Source organism: Canis lupus, chromosome 23, assembly GCF_011100685.1.
Source record: "Canis lupus familiaris isolate Mischka breed German Shepherd chromosome 23, alternate assembly UU_Cfam_GSD_1.0, whole genome shotgun sequence".
In the NCBI taxonomy this organism is placed as follows: Eukaryota; Metazoa; Chordata; class Mammalia; order Carnivora; family Canidae; genus Canis; species Canis lupus.
The window spans coordinates 39,994,374-40,007,201 of NC_049244.1; the positions used below are offsets into that span (position 1 = coordinate 39,994,374).

The 12,828-nt window shown below is 45.2% G+C and overlaps 1 protein-coding gene and 1 long non-coding RNA gene across 5 annotated transcripts in view; one reads left to right on the forward strand and one right to left on the reverse strand.

Annotated features, from left to right (window-relative positions):
- Nucleotides 1-1,329: 1,329 nt before the first annotated feature.
- LOC119865411 lies at nt 1,330-11,045 on the reverse strand. Of its 2 annotated transcripts, none has more exons than XR_005377129.1 (3): nt 10,998-11,045; nt 4,715-6,210; nt 1,330-3,609 (listed from the first exon to the last, which is right to left on the reverse strand). It is a non-coding gene; the product is annotated as an uncharacterized LOC119865411 (long non-coding RNA). The 2 variants fall into 2 exon arrangements; XR_005377128.1 differs by lacking the exon at nt 10,998-11,045 and adding an exon at nt 10,243-10,591.
- The window catches only part of DIPK2A (divergent protein kinase domain 2A), a 30,595-nt gene continuing 22,799 nt past the window's right edge, over nt 5,033-12,828 (forward strand). Inside the window, exon 1 of one of the 3 annotated variants that reach the window (XM_038571127.1) lies at nt 5,033-5,134. Coding sequence is in view for 1 of the 3 variants with exons in the window: in XM_038571126.1 (XP_038427054.1) it covers nt 11,732-12,388 (657 nt within the window). In the remaining 2 variants the exon portion in view is untranslated. Of the gene's footprint in view, nt 5,135-11,720; nt 12,389-12,570; nt 12,707-12,828 lie in introns of those variants that run through there. The other 2 variants (XM_038571126.1, XM_038571128.1) reach the window with 2 other exon arrangements.

Below are 12,828 nucleotides of genomic sequence, written 5' to 3' on the forward strand. Positions count from 1 at the left end.
TGGGTTTAATAACTCACTAGAACAACTTGCAGAACTCAGGAAAGCATTTTACTGGTGATTACTGGTTTAATATAAAAGACATAACTCAGGAATGGTCAAATAGAAGAGATGCATAGGGCAAGATATAGGGGTGGTTGTAGGGGTATGGAGCTTCTACTCCTCCCTGAGTGCACTACATGCTCAGCACCTTAATGAGTTCAATTGGGAAACTCTCCGAACCCCATCAATTAGGGGTTTTTAATGAAGATATTAATTACATAGATATGACTGATTATTCTGTCATTAGTGATTAACTCAGTTTCTAGCCCCTCTCCCCTTTCTGGAAGTTGGGAGTTCCAAGCTTTTAATCATGGTTTGGTCTTTCCAGTCAGTGACCAGCCCCATCCTGAAGCTACTAGGGGCCTGCCTCATCACTGAGGAAATTCCAAAATTTTAGGAGCTTTGTGTCAGGAACCAGGGACAAAGATAAAATATTTTATCATCTCATGTTTGTGCAAAATGGTGGCACACTGCTTTTGAAACCTTCATAAATACAAACCATAAAAAAGTCATTTATAAGTTATGTCTACCTTTTAAGAAGTTAATTACCTTTAAAGTAGATTGTCTCTTTAAGAATGGCCTGTAAAGCAAATGAAAATCAAGTACCTACTTACATCTAGGAAAACTTCAGATACCTTGAATGTACATACCTTAGACAGAGAAGCTAAGCATTTTGGAACCTTTCTTGTGCACCTCCCAGTCACTATATGCCGTTTGTATTGCCTAAGAATAACTGCTAAATTGATTCTTAATTTATGATTTTGTACTTATGTAAGTACAATAATGCAGAATCCACGGTCTGGCTTTCCTTCAACATTTTGTGAAATTCATCCATATTGTGTTACCCAGTTGTAGATTGCTAATTCTCATTGCTCTGTCATATTCCACCATTTGAATATAACCACATTTTCTATTGTTAAAGGACATTTGACCATTCTTCAGTTTTTTGTATTATAGAGTTGCAATGAACATTCTAGAATATGTCTGTTGATGAATGAATGCATGAGTTTTCTCTTGGGTATACACTTAGTAATAAAACTGCCAGGTCATAAGGTACGCCTATGTTCACCTTTTTTTTTTTAATTTATTATTTTTTTATGGTAATTTTTTTTCTTTTTTGGCAAATTTCCTTTTTTTTTTAATTTATTTTTTATTGGTGTTCAATTTACCAACATACAGAATAACCCCCAGTGCCCGTCACCCATTCACTCCCACCCCCCGCCCTCCTCCCCTTCTACCACCCCTAGTTCGTTTCGCAGGTTAGCAGTCTTTACGTTCTGTCTCCCTTTCTGATATTTCCCACACATTTCTTCTCCCTTCCCTTATATTCCCTTTCACTATTATTTATATTCCCCAAATGAATGAGAACATACAATGTTTGTCCTTCTCCGACTGACTTACTTCACTCAGCGCCTATGTTCACCTTTAGTAGATTCTGCCAAAGTACCAATTGACATTCCCACCAGCATTGTATAAGAGGTAGGATTGCTCCACATTTTTGCCAAGTCTAGTATTATATTTTTCCTTTTAGTCATTTGTCTAAGTACATAGTAGTATTATGACTTTAATTTGTTAGGCTGATAATAAAGGTGAGATTTATGTTTTTTAAAGTGCCTTAAGTCTTTTGCCTGTTGTCCCCCTAACCCTCAACCATCACTGAGTTTTTTTCTTATTGATTTAATAAAGGTGAAGTTTATCTTTTTTAAAGTAACTTCTTAAGTGTTCTGCTTGTTGTGCCCCTACCCCCCACCATCATTGGTTTTTTTTTCTTATTAATTTCTACAAGCTCTTTACATAATCTAGATACATCTTTGTTAAATGTGTGCATTGGAGATACTTTCTCCTAAACTGAGTTACTTAATCATTCTTTGAATGAATAAAAGTTCTTAATAAAGACCAATTTATCATTTTATATTTATGTCTAGAGCTTTTGATACTTCCTGTTTAAGAACTCTGTTTACCTATGGGTAGCAAAAGATTAATCTTGTCCAAAGAAAAGTATGGCCCTTATCCCTGACTCCCAGGAGGTAACCCATAAGCCTTGAATGTCCTGCCTCATAAGAGTGTCTTTGTTTACTTGGGGTCTTAAGCTATGCCAAATAGTCTATAGTAACAATGTGATTTATGGGGGGGCCTTGGCCCCTATGGTATCACACTGACCTTTGGAGGAAATGGAGACTAAGATTAGCAATGTGGGAAGAGAGCCATGATTATGAGGACTGATGCCCATTAAAAACCCTGGACATTGAGGAGGAGGGCAGGGGGATGGGGTGACTGGGTGATGGACACTAAGGAGGGCACTTAATGGGATGAGCAAGGGGTATTATACTATATGTTGATAAATTGAATATAAATAGAAACAAAACAAAACAAACAAACCCTGGACACTAACGCTTAGTGGTTGACAAGACTCTGTGCGCATTGCCACATATCACTGTTGGGAGAAGCAAGCACTGTTCACATAATGCCACTGGGAGAAAACAAACTGGAAGCTCTCTGTGACTGGTCTGTCCTGCACCCTGCCCTATGCACCTTTTCCTGTTGCTGATTTTAATCTGTATTCTTTCACTATAGTAAACTAAAACCATGAGTATACTAGCTTTGCTGAATTCTGTTCTTCCAGTGAATTACTGAACCTGGGAGTGGTCTTAGGGATTTTCTGAATCATAGCCTATCAAAGGTCATGCAAATGTTGTTTCCTTTGAAAACTTTAGTATTTTATCATCCACATTTAGTTTTTAATTCCTTTAGAACTGATTTTGGATTTTGGTATTTGGCATGTGAAGACACAGGTCAAGATTGTTATAATCAGCTGACTACCTATGTGTTTGTTTTTACTGTTTGTATTTACTCAGCCCTCCTGCTTTTTGTTCTTCAAGAACAACTTGGCTGTTCCTGGCTCTGTGTATATCTGTATGAGTTTTCAGCTTGTCAATTTAATCTAAAAAACCTGTTGGGATTTTGATGGGGGTTATGTTGAATTATAAAATAACATCTTTACATCTAACATCTTTACAACATTAAGTCTACTATTTCTCAAACATGGTATATCACTATCTCCATTTATTTAGTTCTTGTCTCTCAATAATGATCTGTAATTTTCAATATTGAGTTGTCCATTTTTCTTTCTTTAGATTTACTCCTAAAAATTATTTTTTTAAATGATGCTACTATAATTTATGAATGGTGTGTGTAAAAAAAAAACCCAAAGAATCTTCAATCAGAATAAGAAATGTAACATTATTGCCAATATGAACACAATAAACAAAAATACTTTATTTCCAAATACAAGCAATAAATCTAAAAAAGACAGGCTAGGGCATCCTGGGTGGTTCAGTGGTTTAGCGCTGCCTTCTGCCCAGGGCGTGATCCTGGAGTCCTGGGATCGAGTCCCACATTGGGCTCCCTGCATGGCTTTTAAAGAGATCTGTGGAATTTGAAAATAATTTTAAAATAAAATCTAAAAAAATATTTTCCCTGAAATTTCCTTTGCAGTTATTTCCAGTTTCAAGAGAAGAACAATGTAAAAAATGTAATTCGTTGGTAGTCATCATGGTAGGAACATATGCTCTAAAAAGTAAATAAAAGAAATGCTACAGTTTAATAATTTTTGTAGGAAAGTTTTTACTATTTACTGTTGGTCATTTCTTTGATATTTGAGACTTTAACACACGGAACTATTTTTTTCTTTTTGATACTGGAGATTACATAACTTTTTTTTCAATTGTCTTTCACTACATACTCTTTGAAATTAAGTATTAGTGCCTTAAAGACTTGGGAATCAAAACCTAATAAAAAAATTAAAACCTACCCTTACAGAAAATTTAAAGCTTGTTTTAAAACAAGTCCTGGGCATCACTGGGTGGCTCAGCGGTTTAGCACCTGCCTTCAGCCCAGGGCGTGATCCTGGAGTCCTGGGATCCAGTCCCCAATCCGGCTCCCCACATGGAGCCTGCTTCTCCCTCTGCCTGTGTCTCTGCCTCTCTCTCTCTGTGTCTCTCATGAGTAAATAAATAAAATCTTAAAAAATAAATAAATAAAAGAAAGAAAAAAAATAAAACAAGTCCTATAACTTCAAAACTATATTTACTCCTGAGTCTGCAAACTCAAAACTGAAATTAAATGTTACACTACCTTAGAATGATATAACGTCTATAAAAATACAAATTATTATGAAATTTCAGTTTAATCTACTAAGTTGTTATTTTTAGTTTGTCAACACATTCTAATGGTGTTATCTTGTGATTAGATCAGCACACAGTATTTTTTCTCTATAAATATTCAAGTTCTACTTTCTAAGAATAAGGCAAATCTTCAAGGAAGCTTACTTATAATAAAGACATGTATTAATTCTGTGATTTCAATTCTTAATTTCTGGCTTCTTAAAAAAATAACTAAAGCATTACTATTTCCTGGGGGGGGGGGGGGGGGGGGAGTAGGAAAAAGCCCTGCATATCAGTCTACTCTCTACAGTAAGTACATGGTAGCACAAGGATAGATAGAAAGTAGTAGATGATCTGTCAAAGTGATAGACCAGTGAATCAGTTACATTTCAAAGATGGTAAATCTGCCATAAACCCATAGTTTAATGGGCCACATTCTGTAATTACATTACACTGGATGACAGGACATCCCTGCAATTAGTTTCTATGATACTGTGATTTATAATACATACATATTTGGTCTTTATCCATGGTTTCTGGCTCACAGATCCCCCAAACCTTGGAATATCTGAGCATAAGAACAATGGAAGCATCTTTTGTTATAATATTTTGTCTTTTGTCCTCAGTTCCTGAAAGTACTTCAGAGCCATAAAGGTAAATGAGTGTCTTTTTATTCATAACAAGACTCTTTCCACCACAACTAGGTTTATGTTAATGGATGACTTGAATAGCATAGAAGGATGGGGGCTGGTTGCCAAGGAAACCAACCAGGAATAGAGGGTTAGAACTTTTAGTCCCACTCTTTGACGAAAAGAAAGAGAAGGGAGAGGGGCTGGAGGCTGAATCAGTACCAATGGCCAAAGACCAAATCAATCATACCTATGTAATGAAGCTTCTATAAAACTCCAAAAAGATGTGCAGAGAATTGCCAGGTTGGTGAACATATGGTCAGGGGAGAGTGGCACACTTGGGAAGGGCATGGAAGTTCCTAGCCCTTTTCCCACACCTTGCCCCATGCATCTCTTCCATATATATGACTATTCCTGAGTTATGTCTTTTTATAATAAGTAAGTAATCTAGTGAATAAAACATTTCTCTGAGTTCTGTGAGGCACTCTAACAAATTAATCAAACCTGAGGAGGGGTTATGTGAGAGAAGCATAGATGACAACCTGGACTTGCTACTGGCATCTGATATGGGAACAGAAAGTCTTATAGGACTGAACCCTTAACCTGTAACCCAAAGGGGGGAGTCGTGGGAACCTCTGACTTATAGCTGGTCATTCAGAAGCATAGGTAACTACCTGGACTTGCACCTGGTGTCTTATGGGACCAAGCCCTTAACCTGTGGAATTTGATGCTATCTCCAGGTAGATAGTATCAGAATTGAGTTAAGTTGTCGGATACTCAGCTGGGGTTGGGAGAATTGCTTGCTGACGTGGGAAACCACCCCTCCACACATATAAATACATACATACATATACATAAATACACACACACACACACACACCCCCACATGTTAGAATTGGCCAGGATCTTTAAGTTTCCCAAAATGGGAATTCTTAATTATTTACTACAGGGTTTATACGCCCTTTTGTAAGGAAAACAAACAAAAACATCTGAACCATATAATTTTGAACACTAAATACATATTACATTTGATACCTAAGTGCAAAACATAAATAGCCTTCTTCACCTGTGGCTCATCTTTACAACCGGCACAGCCAGCAGGCTGAAGACTAGGGCAAGTCTTTTACATGTGGTTTCCATAAAGGGATCTTGGTAAAGATACCTTATTTAGAAGTCTGAGCTTCAGCTACTCAGAGGATGCTTTTGCTCTGTAAAGGGCAGTTGAGGTTCTCCAAGCTTTCTGGCATGCTTGGCTGGCTAGAGAAATGGGCTGCAGCTGTCATCATCCACTAGAGGTGACAGGAAAATCATCTGCACAAGTCAGTAGATTCAGAGAGGCAAGAGACATAGGATGATGCGAGGCTTAAGAAGAAAACAGGCTGTCAAAGGAGAAAGAAGCAATATTATCCTAGTGCACACAACTCCCTCTCCTGAGAGCTATCAATGCAAATATAATGCCAGTAACTACAGGAATTTCCAACTTGCTTATGCTCCAATATTTGTTTATACTTCAACATTTATCACAGATATGTAATAAAGCTGGTATGCATGTATCTGTCTCATCCACTGGACTGAGAACCCATACCCCCAGACTCTTGAATTTGGGTGAAACTTAAGGGGCACTTTCAGTACATATGCCAACCTGTAAAATAGGTAGTATTAATGTTAATTTACACAAGTGTACACATTTTGGGCTAACTTTTCAAAAGATCGTAACAAGTGAGTATGAAAATAACCGGTCATTGAAATGGTGTTAATTTTTGTTTTTGCATATATTATTTTCTTTGCTGAAACAAACTGGAAAAAAAGCAAGTATAAAAATTTACTGAGAGAAGTATGTGCCTCTCTTGGTTAGGCTAGCCAATAATATCGAAGGTTAATTTGAATTAATAGAAATCATAAAACACAGGTTGCAGTTGCATCTGAACTAAGTTGCATTGTTTTGCACAAGTCAGAAAACTATATGATTCAATTATCAAAATAAAATCATAATTTGAGTGTTTGGGTTTTCTATATCCAATGAAGCCAACTGTTTGACATTGAACCTGTCTTAAAAAAGTACTTGTGTATAGTTATTGTTTTAAAATACAATCTGCCTAAAATAAAAAATAAATAAAACACTGAGCAGCTTTCAACTATAAAAGCTGTCCTCAAGGTAACCTAATATACACAAATCAGATGATTAACATTGCTTAGCAAAGAGTTACAATTAATATTGTCAAGTGTTTGAATTTTAAGCAATGGAATTAGAAACAAAGGAAAAGACCCCATCATTTTGTGGGACGTCTTAATTGGACTGAGAGTAATGTATAATATTATTTATATTTTGATAGGTAACTAAAAACTTCAACAGCTACTTTACACTTAGAAGCACAAATATGGCACTAAAGAAAATGGACAGGGGGAAGTGTATTTCTAACTGCCTCATTCTTTTCTTCTCAGCATCTCCCATAGCAGCAAAGAGTAAATCTTCCAGTAGTTTAGGATAAAAACCACACAGTGATAGCCGATGCTTCCTTCTCTCACATCCAAACCTTGAGTAAATTATGTCAGGTCTGTCTTCAGAATATATCCAGTGTTCCCACCAGCTTCCTTGCATCACCCATCATTTCTAGCTTGGATTATGACAATAATATTTAATCCTAAAGTGTTCCTTCAACTATTTATTCATCCACCCGTCCAATAATTACTAATAAACTACTTAAATCAGATACTGTTTGAGATACTTCAGTACACAGAGAATTGCCCTTTTAGCCTTTACAAAAGAAATAAATACCTCTTATCTATTCTGAATCTCACTATGGTGCATTGTTCCAGGACATAACTGCCAGGGCAACTAAAAGTCAATTTTGAGAAAATAAACAACTAGGTCAGGTATTATTTTCCAAGTTGTGATCCTAATACTTTCCATTCTAAACCGAACTTAACTGAAGAATCTAATTGATATGATGGGCCGTCAGAATCATGATATGCCATGATTTTTGGCAGATAACTCAATAGGAATAAAAGGAATTGAACAACACAGCTATATTACCAATTCTTTTTATTCCTCTCAAAAGAACAAGATGTTTAGGCCTTTACACCTCACAAAATGAAAAGGAGAAAAAGAATTGATGTTGAACTCTGTCAGATGCTAGCAATAAATAATATTCATCCACGAAAACTTAAGCTAAATGATAGAGCCCAATCTTACCAAGAAATACATCTCAATAAAGTATAGTTTTTTATAATTATTCAAAATTGCAATATTTATATATTGATCAGTTGTATATTAATAATAGTCATAGTGCTAAAAAAAATTTCCCTGGATTAACTTAACATTTAGAACATTATGACCACAGGACATGCAGGCAATATACACAACTTTTTTTTGCTGCAACAAAGAATGATAACCACACTAAGACTTTAATGTCCCAAACCATTCTACATAAGAGCAGAATTCTGTAGGCCTGGGTTTCTCAGTAGCATAGCACTATTGACATTTTCGGCTGGTGAATTTTTGTTGTTGAAGGCTGCTTTGTGCAATGTAGGATGTTTTGCAATATCCCTGGCTTCCTCCCACTAGATAACCAGTAGCCCCTGCTCTCTGGCTAGGACACCAAAAATGTCTCCAGATATGGTCAAACGTCCCCTGGGAAGGAGGCAATAGTTCCTGAAAATCACTACTGCAAAGAATAAAACAGCAATACAATAAAATACTTACATAATCAAAGTGTTAGTTCACTTTTTAAAAATGGATGATGGGTATCAAAATACCGTATTTCACTCCGTGGCACACATTTAAAAGTGACTGTTATTATATTATAACATTTTACGGTGCACTGGAAATTACATTATTTGCCATTATTTAAGCTTAAGGGGAAAAGCTTTGGATGTTAGTTTATAATCCATTAGCCAAAAGCATCCTGTAATTTATAGGATAGGTGGGTAACGTACTTTAACATTCACTTACTGATCTTTCTCCAAACCCTAATATAGTAAGTACTTGGAACACTCTAAGTTTCTCTCTTATAGGTGTAAGCCATTTTTAAAATATACTTTAAAATGTCATTAAATTTTTGGATCTTTCTTAATAAAGGTCTAGAAACCTTAACTGAAAGTATCGGAGCTTTTAAACAAATGCAAAATATTTAGAGACAAAGCAAATACTTTTCAAAATTCAACTTGTATAAACTAGTAACCTTTTTTACTTCCACTCTTCAGATAATGCCTTAATAAAAATCCAAGGATTTGGAGGCTGAGAATAGTTTCAGAACTCAAGATCTTTTCCATACAGAGGAGCTCTACCTCTTAAATCCTGTTACTAGTCACCTAAATAGTCTCTATGCTCCAATTCTCTCAGCTTAATCAGTTTACCCTCAAGAATGCTAATGGAATCATCCATTCTATCTATAAATACGAAAATGTATGTATGTAATGCTTTTATCTTTTTAAAAGAATTTCCACATTGATTATCTGGTATTAACCAAACACACCTACGGGACAGGTAAGAAAGAGATTAGGGATAGGAAACTTGCGGTTTAGGAAAGACTTGCCTAGTTTACAATTCAGCAGGAGTAGGAGCAGCGGCAGCAGAGCGGACACATCCAGACTAATCACAACAAACGCTTTATTTTGGGAAGTCCTCGTTTGATATTTCGCTCATAATTTCACATTGCATGGGAGTTTGGGGGACGCTGGGAGGCAAGTTATGTAAAAATTACTGCCGGAGGGGGGCAAAAAGTCCTTAGCTGTAGCAGCCAGCTTTCTCAGCCGCTTTACACAAAACTGAACACTACATCTTCCAATGTGCCTGTATCCGATGTAGCATCATTTAAAAACGACTTCTGTGTTGAATATACTGAATTGTCCACAGGATGGTTTTTTTTTTTTTTTTTTTTAAGCTTGAATTCTTGTATCAGGAAGGACTCAATAGTCCTCCACGAGAGGATGGCTGCGCCTTTCACTGGGACGATCAAATAGCGGCTGCGACCACCACGGGGAGGCGGTTCGGCTCCTGCAGCGGGGCTGCCCCCGCAGTCAGTCGGCCTGTGTACGTGCCGGGCACCGCCGTCCTCTAAAAATCACGGCTCGGTCCCTAAAGTTAACTCGGGAACTCGCTTCTTCTCAGACCAGCTACTCCTCTGAACTCTTAGGGCGCTAACACGGAGCGGCTCCCGTGTTCCCGGCTTGCTGCTAGAGCCCCGAAACTTATACCAAAACTAGGCGCTCTACGGTTCAGCATTTCCGAGCTATTTTTGCAGCCGTGGCGCGAATCCCGGCCGCCGCGTCCCCATGGCTACCGCCACAGCAGCGCGCCGCGGCCCGGGGGCAGGTCCCAGGTCCCAGGTCCCAGCCCCCAGCCCCGGGGGCGCCGCGGGCGGGGCTGGAAACACCAGCCCGCGGCGCTCGGACGGCGCCGGGAAACTCACTTCTCCGAGCAGGGAAAGCGGCTCCAGGCGCGGGCTGCGCAACCAGCCGGGGCGGGGGGCGGGGGGCGGGGGCCGGGGGCCGAGGCGAACCTGCCCACGTGGCTCCTCCCCGCTTCTTCACAGCCGCCACCGCGGGCCGCGCCGCCTCTCGCTTCACCACACTTCCCACTTAGCTGCCTTTTGAACCGCCCCCCCAGCCCCCGCAACCCGCTCAGGAAATTTGAGAGGCCTCCGCAGATAATAACAGACGCCAAGGCCGCGGCCCCCAACGAGTTCCCACGTTCCCAGCGCAGGCCCGCCCCCGGCCAGGAGGCGCGCGGCCCCCGGGCTCCGCCAAGTCCCGCCGGGCGCGCCCCGCCCTCGCCCCGCCCCCAGGGGCGCGCCCCGCCCCCAGCCCCGCCCCCAGAGGCGCGCCCCGCCCCCAGCCCCGCCCCCCGGCGCGCGCCGCACCCGCCCGAGGGCCGAGGCGCACGTTGCCCCGCCCCCTCCGCCTCCCCCGGCGCGCGCAGTCCCGGGGCGAGCGAGCGGCCTCCGCCGATTCGTCTCTTTCTCCCCTTCCCCCTCACAGGACGGTTTCCGTGACGGCCAGAGAGAGGCCACCCCAGGAAGCCTCCGCGGTCATAAAAGATGAGCTGCGAAGCCAAAGTCGCTTCAGCGCCCGACCTCGCCAGCTCCTCCCTCCTCCAGGAGCCCGAGCCCGAGCCCCGCCCCCGCGGAGCGGGCCCCGCAAGCCTCCCCCGCGGGCTCGCGCTTACGCTTTCCGGGCGGCGCGCGACGCGCTGGCTCCGCCCCGGAGCCCCGCCCCCTGCCCCCGCCCCCCCGCCCCCGCCCGCGCCCGCGCCCCGCTCCCTCCCTCTGGAGAGCCGGCGCGTACGAATCCGGGCGTGAGGCGTCAGGGACGCGCGGGCGCCTCCTCCTCCCCACCTTCCTACACTGTTGCTACTTTTCGGTGTGAGACATTCCAGCTTCTCTTCCCCTTCCGTGAGTCCCTGTTTCTCGCCCCTCGGAGACCCCGCTCGCCCCACAGGCGCCCGCCGCCGCCGCCGCCGCCGCCGCTCCCGCGCCCCGAGCGAGCAGTGCGCGTGCGCGCGCGCGCGGCCGTCGGGTCCCCGCGCTCCCTCCCTCCCCCGCCCGGCCCGGCCCTCTATAACTTGGTCGGCGTGCGGGAGGCGCCGCCGGAGTCGGAGGGCGGGGAGCTCGGAGGAGGGAGCTCGAGAGTTGTGGAGACTAGTGGCGGGGGGAAGTGGCAGCCCGCTCGGGTCGGCTCCTGCCCGCTCCCCGCCTTTCCGCCTCACACACCCACGCCGCCTGCCGCCTGCCGCCCCGGCCCGCGCCCCGGACCCGCGCCCCGGACCCGCGCCCCGCGCCCCGCGCCGTCTCTCGCCCGGGGCCCCTGCCGCTCGCTCCCCGGGTCTCGGCGCGGCGGGGGCGCCCGCGGGGTGCCCTCGCCCTCCGGGTGCGTGCGGACGGGCGGCGGGCGGCGGGCGGGATGTGGCGCCTGGTGCCCCCGAAGCTGGGCCGCCTGTCCCGCTCGCTGAAGCTGGCGGCGCTGGGCAGCCTGTTGGTGCTGATGGTGCTGCACTCGCCGTCGCTGCTCGCCTCCTGGCAGCGCAACGAGCTGGCCGACCGGCGCTTCCTGCAGCTCAATAAGTGCCCGGCGTGCTTCGGCACGAGCTGGTGCCGCCGCTTCCTCAACGGGCAGGTGGTGTTCGAGGCGTGGGGCCGCCTGCGCCTGCTGGACTTCCTCAACGTGAAGAACGTCTACTTCGCGCAGTACGGCGAGCCCCGCGAGGGCGGCCGCCGCCGAGTGGTGCTCAAGCGCCTCGGCTCGCAGCGCGAGCTGGCGCAGCTCGACCAGAGCATCTGCAAGCGGGCCACCGGCCGCCCGCGCTGCGACCTGCTCCAGGCCATGCCCCGCACCGAGTTCGCGCGCCTCAACGGCGACGTGCGGCTGCTCACGCCCGAGGCGGTGGAGGGCTGGTCGGACCTGGTGCACTGCCCCTCGCAGCGGCTGCTCGACCGCCTGGTGCGCCGCTACGCCGAGACCAAGGACTCGGGCAGCTTCCTGCTGCGCAACCTCAAGGACTCGGAGCGCATGCAGCTGCTGCTGACCCTGGCCTTCAACCCCGAGCCGCTGGTGCTACAGGTAGGCGCGGAGCCCGGGAGGGGGGCGTCCTGCCGCGAGGGGCGGCGCGGGGCGGGGGCGCGGGGGCTGGAGTCGGAGAAGTGGCCCCGCCGGCGCTCCTTGGTCGCCCGCCGTGGACCCGGCCCGGCTGGGCCAGCCCGCGAGCGCGGGAAGGGGGCGGCGCGGGGAGACCCCGGACGGCGGGCGGACGGCGGCCCGGCTGCTGGAGAGCCCGCTCTTGGCACCTCGACTCGGGCGCGCCTCGCATTTGACTGCGGATCCTTTAACGCCAGAGGGAGCAGCGCGTCTCGTCTCGTACGTTCCCAAAATGTCTCTCCTGTGAGTGTTCCTTGGGGGCCCTTCTCTCCGCCTTTCTGCTTTTATCCGCCGGGGTTTGCACTTCCCCAGCGCAGTCTGTGGACGAGCCCTCGGAGCTGCCTCCGTTCTTCTGCAGTGTTTCC